We start from the raw sequence: 16,096 nt of genomic DNA on the forward strand, positions 1-16,096 counted from the left end.
TTTCTCTAAAAACGTACGTACTGTGTTTCTAACTTATGTCTGCCCTATTTATCTTTTCGTATTACTCTACTCACCTCTAAACTTACTCTTCTCACCAAACAGCCCCATTTTTAATATTTTTATTTTACTTTTCATATCTTATTTTATTTAATAATAAAATAAGTCACACCAACATTATAACTTCACAAAATCACATACTTCACATCAATCTTGAAAATCACACAATTTACCTATAAATCATGTAAACTACTTAGATTCATAAATCATATAAATCACACATATAAATCGTATAAATATATGTTAAAACTCATCAAAATAATTAAATAATTACGACAGACGTTACACCTTGACTGCTATGAGTGTAACGAGTCTGACGTTTTGCTTCCCATTCAAACAACATAGATGACGCTCACTCTAATACGAAACATTGTGCATCAATTGTGTCATTCCACACTTTAATTCCATAGTTTCCATATATTCCACAATATGCAGCCAAAAAGCGTTAACTCTCTAGTTGACATTACCCGCAGAACATGAGAAATGATGCATGTAACACCCAAGACTGACGAGGACGGATAGTGGTCTCCGATGCACAAGGTATGACAATGAGCGGCTCCTAACAACTTCTAGGCGAATCGAGTTCACATCAGAATGAGAGGGATCCTGAGATCGTGCGTGTATAAGACTACATGGTTGAATGAAGACTTTTAAGAATTGTTTGATATTACCTATACCAACAAGATGCATCTTCTTTTTGGCAGCTCATTTCATAAGAATTCAACGGTTAAACGTGCTTGATTTGGAGCAATTTTAGGATGGGTGACTTTCTAAGAGGTTTTCCAAAAAGCGTGTGAGTGAGATGAAAAACACTGAAAAGACTCATGATTCATCGCCGAGTTAATACTTTAGGATAACTCATACATGCTCCAAATATTATGACTACTTGGACATGTGAAGAAAAAGGTGAACACTATTCTCATCATGTGCGTTGCACAATACCTTACCACCTTGTAAGGTATTTCAAATTTTCATCTTAATTGTGAAAATTTCATCGCATTCAAAGTGTTATAAGCCAATTATTAAATAATCGGCTTACAATGTTGCAACATCAACTTAATTGCAAAAATATCACTATTGTGTCACCATTTTAACACGGCTATCTCTGCAACCGGTTAAAATGGGGGTCTTGTAATTCGTAGTAAAAAGCCATATGACATTGTATTTGATATTAAAATTTTGATGTAAATTTTTTTTTAAGACAAAATTCTTCATGTGATCCTTTAAGTTATTTTATTCTATCATATTATTCCTTTATATATATATATACACCAAAAAGATCATTTAAATCTTTGGTTATTAATACTATCATTTTCTAAAAGTAGCAGTAATAAAGGAAATCATTTTTATCAAAATAAAGGCATTAGAGGAAAAGTATATGCAATGAAATATTTGGTGATTAATTTCAACCGACGTCAACCTTGGTGAACATATTATTATACAGTGTACATGTATATGACCAATTCAAGGCATGATTATTTCTATTTTTCAGGAGAGCCTTGGACGTGTCATCCCTTCTGAATCTGGAACAAGGCAATGTCCATCACCACCATCTCTTTCTCTTTCTCCTCTCTTTTCAACAAACCCACCCACCAAATCCCATGCCTTCAGGTGGGGCAGTGGCTTATGACATTATGAGCCCCTCCGTCTTCCTCCTATTCCTTGTCACTGTCCCTCTCCTTGCCCATTCTGCCCCTTCTAACCCTCTAGGTACCTACACATATTTTTATCATAAACCTCATTTAATTCATCAACTATAATCTTGTTCATATGATTCTATATTTTCATTCATTATGTTCATACATTAACGGCTTAATTAATTAAGATGCTTTTTTCTTTTAATATTTTTCATTTTTTCAATGCCTGCATGTTAGATATATGCACACAATTTCATCTCGTTTTAGAGAACTCAAGTTCGAATTCTAGCTGAAACAATAATTGGCTAGACTCTATTTACCTTGTGGCTGAACTCTGGATTACCAGAGCTATTTTCTCAGAGAACTGGAGGGTTAAGACAAACAGAATTGTATAATATTGGAATTTTTGTGCATGCATGCAGGGTATTTTCTAAACTGCGGGGGCTCGAATGAGGTAACGGTAGACAGTCTAAAATACATTCCTGATGGAAGCTACACAAAGGTTGGAACTGTCGCCACAATCAACAAAACAGACTTGTTGCCAACACTGTCCACATTGCGTTACTTTCCCAACACGGCATCTAAAAAATTTTGCTATTCATTTCCAGTTATCAAAGGAAACAAATACCTTGTGAAGACTATATACTATTATGGAGAATTTGATGGAGGGAAACAGCCACCTGTGTTCGATCAAATCGTTGAAGGGACGATATGGAGCATTGTTAATACAACAGAGGACTATGCCAAAGGTCTTAGTTCATATTATGAGGTTGTGGTAATGCCTCATGGGAAGAAGTTGAGTGTTTGTTTGGGTAGGAATGAACATACTGGCAGCTTAAGTCCCTTCATCTCTGCTTTGGAGGTTAAGAGCTTGGATGGTTCTTTGTATAATCCTACTGACTTTAACAAGTATGCCCTTGTATCTGTTTCCAGGCATACATTTGGAAGTGATGATGTCATTAGGTACACAAACATATTCTTTTATGGTTTTCTTTTTCATTTTTAGTGTCTAAATTCTCAGGAGTACAAAACAACAGAAATAATTATTTTGTCAAAAAAAATAAATAATAATTATCATTATGGCGTGATCATAGATACTTGAGTCCCTTGAGCATGTGATCACGGGTTCGGTTTCAGACTGATGGGTATGAAAAAATATGTTAAATTAGATCAACCCTTTAAATGAATTTCAATTATCTCGTGAGATTAGTCTCTGCGGTTGTTTGTGAAGATATCATGTTTTATCCCCCCAAAAAGGAAAGAGTTAGGCTTGTTTGGCGGTTGCCATATTGCTTTTGAGTTGGTGCTTTTGGTGAGGGGGTCTGTATTTTGCAGATTTGATGAACATTGTAATCTCATTTCATAACCAAATTATGCCTTATACTTTGTGTTATGTCTTTTATAATAATACATTTTTTGCTTTTTTATAAAAAAAAATTAGCACATTGCATATATTGTTGATGTGCGTGTGTGTATTCAAGTTGTAGAAATGTGGAATTAAATAGGCATGATGTGAATTCTAATGATTGTGATTTCTGTATGTGAACTTAGTTTTCCAGATGACAAATTTAACCGGATGTGGCAACCATTTAAGGACCAAAATCCAGTTGTGGCAAGCCAGTCAAATATAACATCTTCAGACTTCTGGAACCTTCCTCCAGTTAAAGCATTCAGTTCAGGAATAACCACTAGCAAAGGAAAAGCACTTGAAATTCAGTGGCCACCATTGTCCCTTCCAAGTACTTACTACTACATTTCCCTCTATTTTCAAGACAACAGACATCCAAGCCCTTTTAGCTGGAGAACCTTTGATGTTTCTATTAATGGCCACACCTTTTATTCTAACCTTAATGCCTCAGCTAAGGGTGTCACAGTTTATGCTGCACAGTGGCCACTTTCTGGGCTGACCAAAATTACTATGACACCTTCTCCTGGAATGCCTGTTGGCCCTATGCTTAATGCTGGAGAAGTTTATCAGATTCTTCCCCTTGGCGGACGAACTCAAACTAGAGACAGTAATTAACTTATACTAATCTATAATCTCACTATTTTGAAATTTCTTTCATTATACTATAATTTGAATAATTTCATTATAATGTGGTTATCCATATAGTAATTGCAATGGAAGATTTGGCTAGAAGCATTCAGAATCCACCTCGTGATTGGAACGGTGATCCTTGCCGGCCTAAAGGGAATTCATGGACTGGAGTTACATGCTCTAATCAATTTGTTGCACGAATCACCATAGTGTAAGTTCATATGTAGATCCTCTGCACTGACTGCACCGTGCAAAGGATCTAATTGATTTGCACGGTAAAGTCGCTGCAAAGGATCTAATTAGATTCTTAATGTATACTAGTAAAGTATGCTTTATTTGATTCATGTACATATTTTGATTTCTTGCATGTGTGAAGGAATTTAACTAATGCTGGCCTGGCTGGGACTCTTCCTCCAAGTATTGGCCATCTAACTGCTCTTGCTCACCTGTATGGAATCTAGCCTTTTGTTTTGAAACATCATAAATAACTCCCTTTGATATTTTTTTATTAACTATTAAATAATGCTACTTTGTGAATATTAATTGATTACAGTTGGCTTGGGGGAAACAAACTCACAGGCACTATCCCTGACTTGGGCGGATTGAAGGAGTTAGAAACTTTGTATGTACCTCACTAGATGGACCACCTTGCATTATTTTGTTGTTAGATTTCTTAAATTTTCTACAATAACCTGATTTATTACTCCCCTTTTTCCTGGATCATTGTTGAATAAAGGCATTTGGAGAATAACAAGTTTGAAGGAAAACTTCCTCCATCCACAGAGAAACTTCCAAAACTGCGCGAGATGTAAGATTTTGCCATTTAATTGCAAAAACAAGACATTGCATTGTTTTTCTTCCTTCATTCTACCAGCTTTTTTTTCTGTGCTAACAAATGGTGTCTGTGAAACCAGTTCTTCTGATATGCTAAATAAAAAGTTTGATGGGAAAGCTACAAAACACTAAAGTGAAGTGAAGTCCAAGTAAATGCAACACTACATTTTTGTATCTTTGCTCCTTATTATAACTTTATCCATATACATATTTTCTTCTGAAACTGAAACCATATTGCTAACTGACAATTATATGTTTTTGGTTTGAAGGTGGCTTCAACAAATTCTTCTATCAGAATCAGCATAATGTCATTGCAAATCCTGGCGATTTTGATTTGTATGTGATTGGGAAGTTTTGAATACAATCATAATTCGAATGAGAAGAGGAGAATTGGAACCAAATGAATCTCATTATTCCCTTATACATATATCAGGAATCATGTTGTAAAACCAGAACTATATATGTGAAGTAAATACATCATAAGTTAGTAATGAGTACAAAAATAGATTCTGTTATGGTTGTTTCTTTTTCCTAATGGTATTAGACACAATATCTGATCATGCATGATATATACAGTGAAGTGAGCACATGACAGATTATGATCCAAATAATCTATAAAAGAATTTGAATTAACCTCTATTATGACCATCGTCCTCACATAGTATAATACCAATTCACCAAAATTGTTCCTGACAACAAATGTGTGCAATCCAATTTAATTCCTTGCAAAAAAGAAAATCCTGAAATAGTCTCTAAGAATTTCAAATAAATGGCAAGCTAGTCCCTCAATGCTCCATCTATCTAAATTGTTAGCTTACTTAGTTGTCTATTACTATATTCCACCTTCTAAAATAATAAACTCACAACTTTTTGAGCTCAATTTAGTCTATGTATGCTTCATTTTGGCTGAATCTATTTTTGTAACAACCATTAAGTTGCGAAATTGCGCCAAAAATTGAGCTAAAAAACCATTAAATCACTTTGGCTGAATTTTTATTTTATTTTAAAAAGGACGAAATTGGGCTCTATAAATTCGTGTGTGTGTATATCTGGATTGGCGGCAAGTTTGACAAAATCACAGTGACTTAGTGATTTTACGTAGCTTTTGTCAAAATTGCATTGGCTCACTGTGATGCTGTCAATCTCATCTGACTATCTAAACATGCACGACATTTAAGCATGTTTGTAGTTTTTTACGTCCCAAGGCATTCTTGCCGTCAAAACATAGAAGCTACAAAACTAAACTCCTATATTGACGTTGTTTCTTGTCGTGATTTCCCAAAACTATTCCTTGAAGACCTTAAATCTTCTTAATTTATTCTTCCTTCCTTCAAACTCTAGCTCCCATTAAGAACCTTGCTAGAGGTAACTTTGTAATAATCAAATAACAACCCTGTTCAACTCAAACTTATATAATACTTGTATTCATGGAAGACTGAAAACTTAAGTAAGAATACCACAACTTACCAAGTTGAAATTACAAAGCAAACTTATTGTTCTCAATTTTAAAAAAGTATTATAAACTTGAGTTGATTTTGAAATATGTTTGAGCTCTTTTCTAAAATACACTTGTAAGTGTTATTATTAGCCAAGAAGTATGTGGAAAATTTTTCTCAAGAAAAAAAAAAACCGACTGGAATATTTTTACTCAATCTTTCAGAGCTTATTTGTTAGATTTTGTTCTTTCGAAAACCAACATGAAGTAACCGAAAAAAGTATGAGAAATATATTCATATTACCATTTTCGGACAATTTTTTAAATAACTTTTTTTTTTCTTTTGAGACAAATCTAATAGAAAGAGAAGGAGACTAGTAAGAAGACGAGATGAATATGAAAGAGATTTGTCCTAAAAATGATCATAAAATTAATAAAATAAATATCCTATCTCGAAAACTAATTCACATAGAATCAAGGTAATGAAACACTAGAGTACAAAATTTTAGAGGTGATTTAGTTTGTTTTGATTAAAGATTTATTTTTGAAAAATATCGTTTTGTTTAAAATCATCCATGTTCTAATTCTGAATACAAATACAATAATAATATCTCTTTTGGGTAATTGTCTTGACATGCTATGAACACATACACACTTCCCATAAATAAAAGTGATAGCATGGCAGAGACTCGCAATTTCAGCCAATACATACAGAGAAGAAGAAGAAGTAGCAGCAGCAGCAGCAGCATAAAATTTGAATTTGACCCTTTCTCTGAAATTATCGCATTAGTAACAATTAATTCCCTCGCCTAATTTCAATCTATCTTACACGAATGTTATCTACTACGAATGCAAGTTCCCTCATCTTCCGCTACCGTGCTTCTGCCGGAGACCTTTCCCCACGGCCCACCTCTATCCCTCGTCTCTTCCAGTCGCTCTCCCTCCCCACCACCTCGGCCGTCGTAGAAGTTGGCGCCGCTGCTAGACGCTCCGGCGGGAACGAGTGGATGAAGGTGAAAGCTAAGGAGAGAAAATGGTCACGAAATAGAGAAGGATATATGGTTGATAATGGTGAGCCTCTTCCACTTCCCATGACTTACCCTGATTCTTCTCCTGTTTCTCCTGAAGTCATTGATGAACGCCTTCAATGTGACCCCAAACTTGAGGTATCCTATCTACCTAGACTCTCTTTGGTTTGACTTATTTTAGCTTATATACTTACATAACCAAACAACTTATAGCTTATATCAACACAATTTTACTTTTTTTTTATCTTCTGTTATAGAAATACCAGTAGCTTAGTTATGTCTGATAAGCACTTATACATAAGCACTTTTGTGATAAACAATTATGTTATAATCTCTTAATTAAATTGTTTATGCATAATTGAGTAGATATTTTGATGATGGGTTATAGGATTGTAAAGAGGTGGTTTATGAATGGACTGGCAAGTGTCGTAGCTGCCAAGGATCCGGATATGTAAGCTACTATAACAAAAGAGGGAAAGAGGTCACTTGCAAATGCATTCCTTGTATGGGAATTGGTAATGCATTTCCTATCAACGTATTACATTACATGCTTTTATCGTTTTTTCCTTTTTGTGCTGGTATACTTTTGACTAAAACTTTTGAGCATTATGATTTTTTTAGTCAAGTAGCTTAGTGGCTAAACTCACACACCTTAAGTGTGGATGAATGGAGAATCTCGGGTTCGAACTTAGGGTACACCAACATGTCAGCGTCCTTACCGCTACCAACAAATTATGATTCATTATATATGTAGCGAAGCCTGAGGGATTTGAGAGCGCTCATGACTGTAAAATTCTTCTTTAGATAAACTGTATCAAATGTCTTTAAAGGTTTTGCAACATATATATGATCACACTTGGAAAATATCCACAAAATACAGACATGTCTGAATTATGTTATTTCGAGATTTTTTTTTTCTTTATTCTTTTGTTTGTTAATATATACTGTTATATACGCCTAACTCTCCTTAAATGGTTGCAGCCATATGGGGTGGAGTGGGGGAAGGGATTACAGTAAAGTCGGTGCTGCTTAGCTATTTAAGGGCTTTGACTTCAAATGGTTAGGTTCTTTTTTGTATGTGGAACCTTTAGATATAGGCACACCTGACTGTCCCCTTTCTGCAGGCCCAACCACTTTTCTATCTCAAAGTCATTGGAGAAAAAAGTTAGCATCTTTAACTATTAAGCATTTTTAGTGTCTTTGAAACTAGGAACCCAGCTTCGAAGTGATGTAAGTATAACCCTATATCTCCTTAGGGATAGTACTCTATTTCTGTTATATTTGTTAGCAGCTTTACTGTTTTCATAATTTCTAATTAGCAGGGTTTATTGCTCTCAAATTATTTTGACTGGATAACATAGTCCATGAAGGGTTTTCATTTTTACACAACAACTATGGTTACGTTCTCCTTTTGTTGTCTAAAAAAACAATTTCCCTTTGGCCTTTGTAAAAGATACAAGTACTGATGTACATACACTAGGAAAAATTTACTTTAAATGTAAAAAAAAACAATTTTTTGGTTAAATATGTTTGTAGTTCCTATACTCATCTCAATTTTTTTTTTTTAGTTCCTATATTCAGTTTTCAGTCCTTACAAATTACAAAACTGCATGCTTTTAGTCATTCTTTAGGAACCAAAAGCATGCAGTTTTGCAATTTGTAGGGACTAAAAGGGGGCACAAGGACCAAAAAAAATGTAAATTTTATAGGGACAAACAAGATGCATATTTATCCCTGAGTTTTTTTATATGCAAGATATATATTTAATGAATATTCAATTGTACATTTTTCTATTATAACGTATGCAGCATCTTATTTTGAGGCATATATACTTGTAAAAGCCAACCCTACCCACCTAGTGAGATAAAACTTGGTTGTTGTTGTATGTATCTGCATATAAAGTCCTAAGTCCTGCATCAAAGTTGTCTAGATGTAAGTGAATATCTGACATATGAGTATCCTATGAATATTAGCATGATAATTGTAGTTTTGATTTATGATTTATGATTTACTTTGGCATATATTTTACGGTTAAATCATTCAGTATTATACTAAAATTCTTTCTATATGCACTATTAGTTGTTCAGACTTTTCTGTAATATTGTTTCTATCCTTTTAACCATTTCAACATAGAAGATAGTGGCAGCATGATACTAAAACTTGAGAAGACGGTATGAAAATATTATTGACACGACATAAGTTTATCTGTTAGGTATGCATCTGAGACATGCAAAATTATACCTTCTAGCGAGGAGAGAAACTTTCACCGTTTCTTTTTTTTCATAAATGGCAGTGCGAAGCATCCAGCTCCAAAAATTCCGTACTGGGATAACTAACCCCTGTTTGAAATATAATGGACAGACACATGTAATGCATACTCTACACATAAATGTTCAAGAGTTACCCAAAACAAGTCAATAAAAACAAGATGCTGGGGCTAAGGTTTAAGTGCCGTAGTTGTGGCTGAGATAATGCCCTGGCAGGCTTCACCAAAGAGGCACTGGAATTAATAATTCAACAGAAAAATGTTTCATACTAGCTACGTGCTATATGCGTGCGTTGGGCTGGTTGTCATGGCGGCAATGCTATGCCACTATAGCTCACTATTAAGTACTCTGATATTTCCATTATAAGGTTTCAGGTTATATTAAAGCTAGATATATTCTACGGGTTAGCTATTCCGATGTAGAATGTTTCCACTTGTATTCCATTGATCTTTTTCTCGACTTCTCTATATGGTGAACAACTAGTGATTAATGAAATTTTCTGTTGCGTGATTTTGGAGTTGTCCAATTTGAATTAATAAGATTCTCAACCCATAGTCATATGAATCATGACATCTAATTCTGTAGGACTTTCTAAAATACCATTGTTTCATTGTGCTTTTACTATTAAAGTAAGCAAGATGTAGGATGTTACATATTCTTTGTTTCGAATTAAATTTTTATTTTACCTAGGAATTTCATGTGTATATTAGGAGTTGTTGGCTTGTAGTTCTTGTTTGATCCTACCACACTTTCATTGTGGTAGGTACTCCGCATAGATTCTTAGGTGCTTTATACTATACTAGACATTTTATACCACGTTATCTCTGGGGGATAGTGATAAGCTGCATAAATAAGATGGTGTACACATTAAGTGTTACAAAGTAAGAATTCTGTTGCTTTGGGGTCACGTAGGAGTCTATCTCAAATCAGTGGGTTATTCCTGAATTGTATGCTTGTCTTGTCTTTATATGCAAAGTGTCTTGCTTTGGTAGTACGCCTTTTCTATTGAAAAGGTACCTCTATGATCTTAATTCTATGTTGACTTTCTAAAATACCATTGTTTCTTTGTATTCACTTTTACTGGCTGTTGTTTTTGAAGTTGTCAACTTGGAATAACTGGTCTTGGTGTCCGTTTTTCAGGATATGTGCAGAAGATAACAGCTCGGAAAGATATTGATTTAATGGAGGACTTGGGTAATGGAAAACCGTTATGATGGTTGATGTTCTCCACTAACCTCGCCCCCAGTTTTTTTATTTAATTTTCTCTAGTTCCCTTTCTTTACCTCGGGAATCCATACTGTACTGTATTCATCTTGATGAGCTTTATTCTTCCATGATTGTTACTCAATAACTCATGTAAATCCACATTTTTACGATTAGAGAGACTTGTAAAGATTATAACACCCCACTTCTTTCCTCCCCAAAGAAATGACTGGAAATGAAAAATCCCAAGAAGGAAAATAGGAAAGCATACAGAGATCTAAGGAAAGAATGTATTCTTGTCCATTAATTCTGCTTTTCTTTAGAAACACTTTATTCTTTTCATATTTCTTTTTAGCATCTCAGTTTCGTGGTCATCCAGAAATTGATAAGGAATAACTGATAGCTTAAGATTGGCATATGATGTGAGATATCACTACCTTTTCCATCTCTCATTAATATAAATAAAATAAGGTGCTCTTTTTTCATGTCAATTATAAACTGAAGCTCTCATAAAATGTCAAGGACAAGTTTCCTTGATTTCCAATACAACCTCTCAAAGAGAAAGTACCTGAGGAAGCCGTCACGACTCTTCTCAAAGGACAAACAGAACTCTGGGGTAACTATGTTCTCAAAGAACAGACAAAACTCTGGGCTAAAATATATTTTTCAGCCTAGCCTTGATGAGATGAAGATGGTGTTTGACAAATTTGATTCCAATAAAGATGGGAAAATATCTCAACAGGAGTACAAAGCTACCCTGAAATCTCTAGGCATGGAGAAATCGGTGAATGAAGTGCCACATATTTTTCGGGTGGTTGACTTGGATGGAGATGGATTCATCAATTTCGAAGAATTTATGGAGGCACAGAAGAAGGGTGGCGGGATTAGGTCGTTGGATATACAGACTGCGTTTCGAACATTTGATAAGAATGGTGATGGGAAAATAAGTGCTGAAGAAATTAAAGAAATGTTGTGGAAGCTGGAAGAAAGGTGCAGCCTTGAGGACTGCAGGCGAATGGTGAGAGCAGTGGACACTGATGGAGATGGCATGGTTGACATGAACGAGTTTGTGGCCATGATGACTCAATCCATGAGACATGTTTGAATGCTGTTATGGTTATGTTTCTTCAGGTTGAGTTTAGGTGCACTTCAATGAAAGTCATAGGAGTTGTGTTTATTTATGTGCTCAATAAAGCTGCATTTTGAAATCAGTGGTTCAATACAAATATATTATTAAAAGGATAACTGATCGCTAAAACTTATTGTAATAAATGATATTAACAAAATAAAAACAATCTTGGGTTTCAGTTTCTACCTTTCTTATTTCTTAAAAAAAAAGCTGTGAACAGTCACGTTCTGAGGCATCTTTTAGCCTACGTCAAAAAAAAAAAAAGGAAAAAAGAATGTAAACAATCTCATAGGTCTTCAAATTATTTGAGATAGATGTTATAAAAAAAATACTTGAAGTAAAAAAAGTATCAACAAAAAAACTTTGAAGAATTAAGTGATTGGATTCAAGTGGTTAATCAAATTTTAGTTAAAGTTGAATCAATCGGGAGTATCCAAATTCAATCTTTAGCCAAGACAATCATTAATCACACTTTACTTACCTCTTAACGGATTAAACAATTCCCTCCAGAGGCTTAAAAAATTGGATCGGAACAATTGGAATACGAACTGCTTTTAGAACACAGCCATTTATTCTTTTATACATTAAATGAACGACAATTATTGGTTATGCTTCAATGCACCAGTAGACAAAGTGGTACACCATCTAATTTGATGGCATTGTGACAGTCACCACAAACACGAAGGTTCTTGATAATCCTTATTAATTTGATGGTGTACGGCTTAAAACTCTGCCTGCAAATTAGTGCTTGTCCTAAAAGAATAATGTCTTCTTTTTTAGAGATGCCCTTTTTTTGAGTAATTATTAGAGATGCACCTTAACACACAAAATTAGTGCTTATATTTTATATTTTTCTGGGGCAAATAAGGAAAGGCTCCCCCCCCCCCCCCCCCCCCCCCCCCCCCATGGGAGTTTTACAGCTAACATATAGCTCGGACACTCGAGATAACCATGTTGATTGTTGCCTTCCTTAACAAATTTAACATGGGAGTTTTCAAAAAAATATATATATTAGAAAGGCACAACTCAGAAATGACACAACCAGCTTCAGAGAACGAAAATAAATAAATAAGAAAGGAACAATTTGCAATCAGAAATGATACAGTCAGCTTCTTTGTTGTGGTATCAAAATTCCATACTTCAATATAAAATACTTTTTCCCCCAATACACCACCAGCTATACATATGAACTTTCAAGCAATGTTCCTAAACATGTTTTCAAAAACAAACTTCTTCTACATACTTGCATGGATCAAAGTAGAGCTAAATTTGATGTGGCTAGAACCAAAAAATTATTAAAAAAATAAAACCATAGAAAAGCAATTTTAAACATGAGAGGCAATAGTGCTGATATCTGAACAAGAAGCAAATAGATTTTAAATCAGTGCATACTACATAATTCATTCATCTCCTTTGCCTAGCAGTGTTGAAAGCTTCCATGCACAACATCTGTCTTCCCAGAGCACGATCCGACCAGTGCTTAGAAATTTATATATTCATGATATTGTAGGATATGGAGTAATGATTTTCTTCACCAGTAATCCCCACAAGAGCATTTTCCATCCTTGAAATGATGAAACCTTTTGTTATCTCTAACAATCAGTTCCCTCCCTACAATCCTAGACATGATCTTGATGGCATTGTGACAGTCACCACAAACACGAAGGTTCTTGATAATCCTAAGAGGTGTTCTAGGAGGAGTACTAATAAGACCATATGCAATTGCTAGACGCTCACTATGGTAGAGCAAGGCCTGCTCCTTTGCCTCCTGATCAATGTCATGAAGAACATATCTTGTATCAGGAACATATCCCGCGTCTTTCATACTATTCATAGCAATCAACTTCTCATCATCTTTGTATAGAGTAGGATTCTTATACTCAATGATTCTGTTCTTGCCATCCAGCATGCTGATTGCGGTATACTTTTTGGGAGGCGGAGTAGGGATCTTATTGGCAACGGCCTTTGATGGGTCAAGACTAACAATCAACTCCTCAACATGATCTTCAAGATCAACATCTCCATGAATTCGAGCATAACTCTTAAGGGTCTCGAATACTGTCACAGTAGGCTCAAATGGCAGCTGCTCAATAAACTCCTCAGCTTCTTTGAGGTATCCAGATTGACCGAGAACATCCAAAAGCCCCATATAGTGCTCTACCCCGGGTTCAATTCCATACTTGCTTTTCATTGATTCAAGATATATGTAAGCATCCTCCACAGCCTCTGCACTTCCACAAGCCGATAAAACAGCAAGCATAGTCTCTGAAGTTATCTCCAAACCCAGCTCATTCATCTGCTCAAACAACTGCAATCCCTCATCTCCCATCGTACTATTGGCGTAACCACGAATCATCATATGCCAAGAATCCATATTTCTATTAGGCATATGATCAAACACCCTACGTGCATCAGTCATACTTTTACAATTCCCAAACATTTCAATCACCTTGTTATGCATCTTAAAATCACTCCTAAAAGTGGATTGTAAAAAGTAATCATGAACTTTCTTAGCATCCTCAACGGATTTCGACTTACCACACAAATCAAAAAGAATCTCAAAGCATTTAGCATCAGCTTTAATACCTTTTTCCATCAATTCAAGCGCCTCTTTCACCTTCCCCTCTTGACAAAAACGTGTCAGATCAACAATCGTAGGGGGCGGAGGAGCTTGTTCCTGAACATTAGGGTTTTGGAATTGGTTATTAGGGTTTTGAAATTGATTAGGGGAAACATTTTGTGGGTTCCACTGATTCTGGTTAATCCCTCGATTGGGACTATTGGGTGGCTGAAAGTTAGGATTTTGACGAATGGGTTGCCGGAAATTAGGGTTTTGCGGGGGTGGTGGTGGTCGGAAATTAGGGTTTTGAGGAGGAGGTGGTGGTCGGAAATTAGGGTTTTGTGGAGGAGGTTGTGGTGGTCGGAAATTAGGGTTTTGAGGGTTAAAACCCTGTTGAGGAAATCGACCAGGGGCATTTCGGGTATTATGATGATTGAAATGTTGTTGTTGAGGAGGAGGTTGAAAGGGTGTGTTGTGATCAGAGGGTGGTTGCTGAACCTGATGAGGAGGGAATCTACCATACTCGTTTGGAATCGCAGAAGTACTCAAGGTTTTGCAGAAGTGGTTGCCATGGATATAGTTTGAACGTAGCTTCAAAGAAAAAGAGGAAGAAGATGAAGAAAGCATTGTGGTTCGTGCGCGATGAATCAATGGAAAAGTCGCCATTTTTAGTTTTCTCAGAGTGAGTGAGTAAGAAACTAAACTAGGGCATAGTGAAATGTATATCTAAGTCTAGAAGAAGGGTAAAAAGGGAATTATGTTGCTTTTTTCCCATTTTATTTTGGGATGGCCTCTTATTTAAGTGAAAATTGCTGCTTAGACCCCCTCAAAATTCCCAAAATGCCCCTTTTATAGAGATCGATCCAATAGAATCGGAAGTTATCTTCCAATTGTTGTGTATCAAAAGTTACATTCCGATTTATCCAATGTACATGTCGAGCAACAACTTTTTTACTCAAACTTCTTATTCTACGCTCAACCTTCCAATTCATCCAAATTTTAAATTTGTTGACAAAATTTAGGTATCAAATCATCATTCTTTTTACATTTATTGTTTTTTTAAGGATTTATTGTTTTTGTTTTGTGATGTAATTGTAGTTATGATTGAACCTCTAGTTGATTTGAAACCGAACATTGATGAACTTGATATTGTTGAAACTGAGGTGCTTGTTCTTGATAGTGCGAAATACTTCTTCACAGGTAAGAAACGTAATGTTCGACATAATTTGATTAATTGTGGGTTTGTTGTGAAAAAACAAAGGTATGGTTCATTATAGTAATAGACAAATTTGATAATGGTTTTCAACGAAGAATGTCTTTTTTTATTTGATTATAATAAGCGTTGTGTGTATAAAAGAACCAAGAATAACTTAAAATGAGAAGACACTATGTAGAGGAAATGTAAATGTCCATTTAGTTTATGTGATTATTTTTTTGACATCTAATGAAGACAAAGTTAGAAAGTTGTATTTTTGTTAGTCATTTAAATGTAGAAGAGAAATGCGAATCTCAGCTGCATAGGGAAATGGGGCATCGGAACAGTGCATCGTGACAGTCAGGGAGAGGTGCTTGCAGCTACGACGTGGTTGGTCATGGGCTACGATGATCTCGAAGTTGCTGAAGTGTTTGCTTTGTATAGATCTGTAAAACTTGCGATCAACTGTTCTTTTTGAAAAGTTATTTTCGAATCTGATTGTGAGAATCTGATCAGGATTCTAAGGGGAGAGAAACCGGTTCCTGGGAACTATGTTGGAGGAATTGTGAGCAGCATTAATTCTCTTCGAACCCAATATGATGAGAATAGTTTTACCCATGTTCATAGATTAGGTAATATGGTAGCCCACAAGTTGGCCAATTTGGCTTTGCAAGAGCACAATAAGGTCTGGATCGAAGAGATCCCAAACTATA

General features: G+C 35.4%; 4 protein-coding genes across 4 annotated transcripts; 3 read left to right on the plus strand and 1 right to left on the minus strand.

The window, feature by feature from the left end:
• The first annotated feature begins 1,577 nt into the window (after positions 1-1,577).
• On the plus strand, positions 1,578-5,081 carry LOC146932131 (Leucine-rich repeat (LRR) family protein). Its single transcript, XM_085703779.1, has 9 exons — positions 1,578-1,767; positions 2,117-2,657; positions 3,246-3,709; positions 3,808-3,943; positions 4,109-4,180; positions 4,286-4,354; positions 4,469-4,540; positions 4,647-4,715; positions 4,836-5,081. The coding sequence occupies exons 1-8, from the start codon at positions 1,659-1,661 to the stop codon at positions 4,696-4,698; spliced, it is 1,515 nt and encodes a 504-aa protein (XP_085559905.1). The 5' UTR covers positions 1,578-1,658; the 3' UTR covers positions 4,699-4,715; positions 4,836-5,081.
• A 1,551-nt stretch (positions 5,082-6,632) lies between these two features.
• Positions 6,633-11,813, plus strand: SCO2 (protein disulfide isomerase). The gene is made up of 3 exons (XM_085703782.1): positions 6,633-7,167; positions 7,418-7,544; positions 10,437-11,813. Exons 1-3 carry the CDS (start codon positions 6,835-6,837, stop codon positions 10,508-10,510), a joined length of 534 nt encoding a protein of 177 aa, XP_085559908.1. The 5' UTR covers positions 6,633-6,834; the 3' UTR covers positions 10,511-11,813.
• On the plus strand, positions 11,014-11,813 carry CML30 (Calcium-binding EF-hand family protein). The gene has a single exon (XM_085703781.1). The coding sequence runs from the start codon at positions 11,014-11,016 to the stop codon at positions 11,602-11,604; it is 591 nt and encodes a 196-aa protein (XP_085559907.1). The 3' UTR covers positions 11,605-11,813.
• An 898-nt stretch (positions 11,814-12,711) lies between these two features.
• LOC146932134 (Tetratricopeptide repeat (TPR)-like superfamily protein) lies at positions 12,712-14,956 on the minus strand. Its single transcript, XM_085703780.1, has one exon. It carries the CDS (start codon positions 14,852-14,854, stop codon positions 13,160-13,162), a length of 1,695 nt encoding a protein of 564 aa, XP_085559906.1. The 5' UTR covers positions 14,855-14,956; the 3' UTR covers positions 12,712-13,159.
• Positions 14,957-16,096: the final 1,140 nt, after the last annotated feature.

This window comes from Medicago sativa, chromosome 4 (genome assembly GCF_051527215.1).
Source record: "Medicago sativa cultivar Bolivia chromosome 4, Bolivia_mono, whole genome shotgun sequence".
NCBI lineage: Eukaryota > Viridiplantae > Streptophyta > Magnoliopsida > Fabales > Fabaceae > Medicago > Medicago sativa.

What these genes read in the sequence shown, in the direction of transcription:
- LOC146932134 (XM_085703780.1), bottom strand. Translation starts at nt 14,854, where the DNA reads ATGGCGACTTTTCCATTGATTCATCGCGCACGAACCACAATGCTTTCT.
- LOC146932131 (XM_085703779.1), top strand. Translation starts at nt 1,659, where the DNA reads ATGCCTTCAGGTGGGGCAGTGGCTTATGACATTATGAGCCCCTCCGTC. An exon ending in GGAAGTGATGATGTCATTAG is followed by an intron (nt 2,658 to 3,245) that starts GTACACAAACAT and finishes ATGTGAACTTAG; the next exon opens with TTTTCCAGATGACAAATTTA. An exon ending in CTTCCAAAACTGCGCGAGAT is followed by an intron (nt 4,541 to 4,646) that starts GTAAGATTTTGC and finishes CTGTGAAACCAG; the next exon opens with TTCTTCTGATATGCTAAATA.
- SCO2 (XM_085703782.1), top strand. Translation starts at nt 6,835, where the DNA reads ATGTTATCTACTACGAATGCAAGTTCCCTCATCTTCCGCTACCGTGCT. An exon ending in AATGTGACCCCAAACTTGAG is followed by an intron (nt 7,168 to 7,417) that starts GTATCCTATCTA and finishes GATGGGTTATAG; the next exon opens with GATTGTAAAGAGGTGGTTTA. An exon ending in CATTCCTTGTATGGGAATTG is followed by an intron (nt 7,545 to 10,436) that starts GTAATGCATTTC and finishes TCCGTTTTTCAG; the next exon opens with GATATGTGCAGAAGATAACA.
- CML30 (XM_085703781.1), top strand. Translation starts at nt 11,014, where the DNA reads ATGTCAAGGACAAGTTTCCTTGATTTCCAATACAACCTCTCAAAGAGA.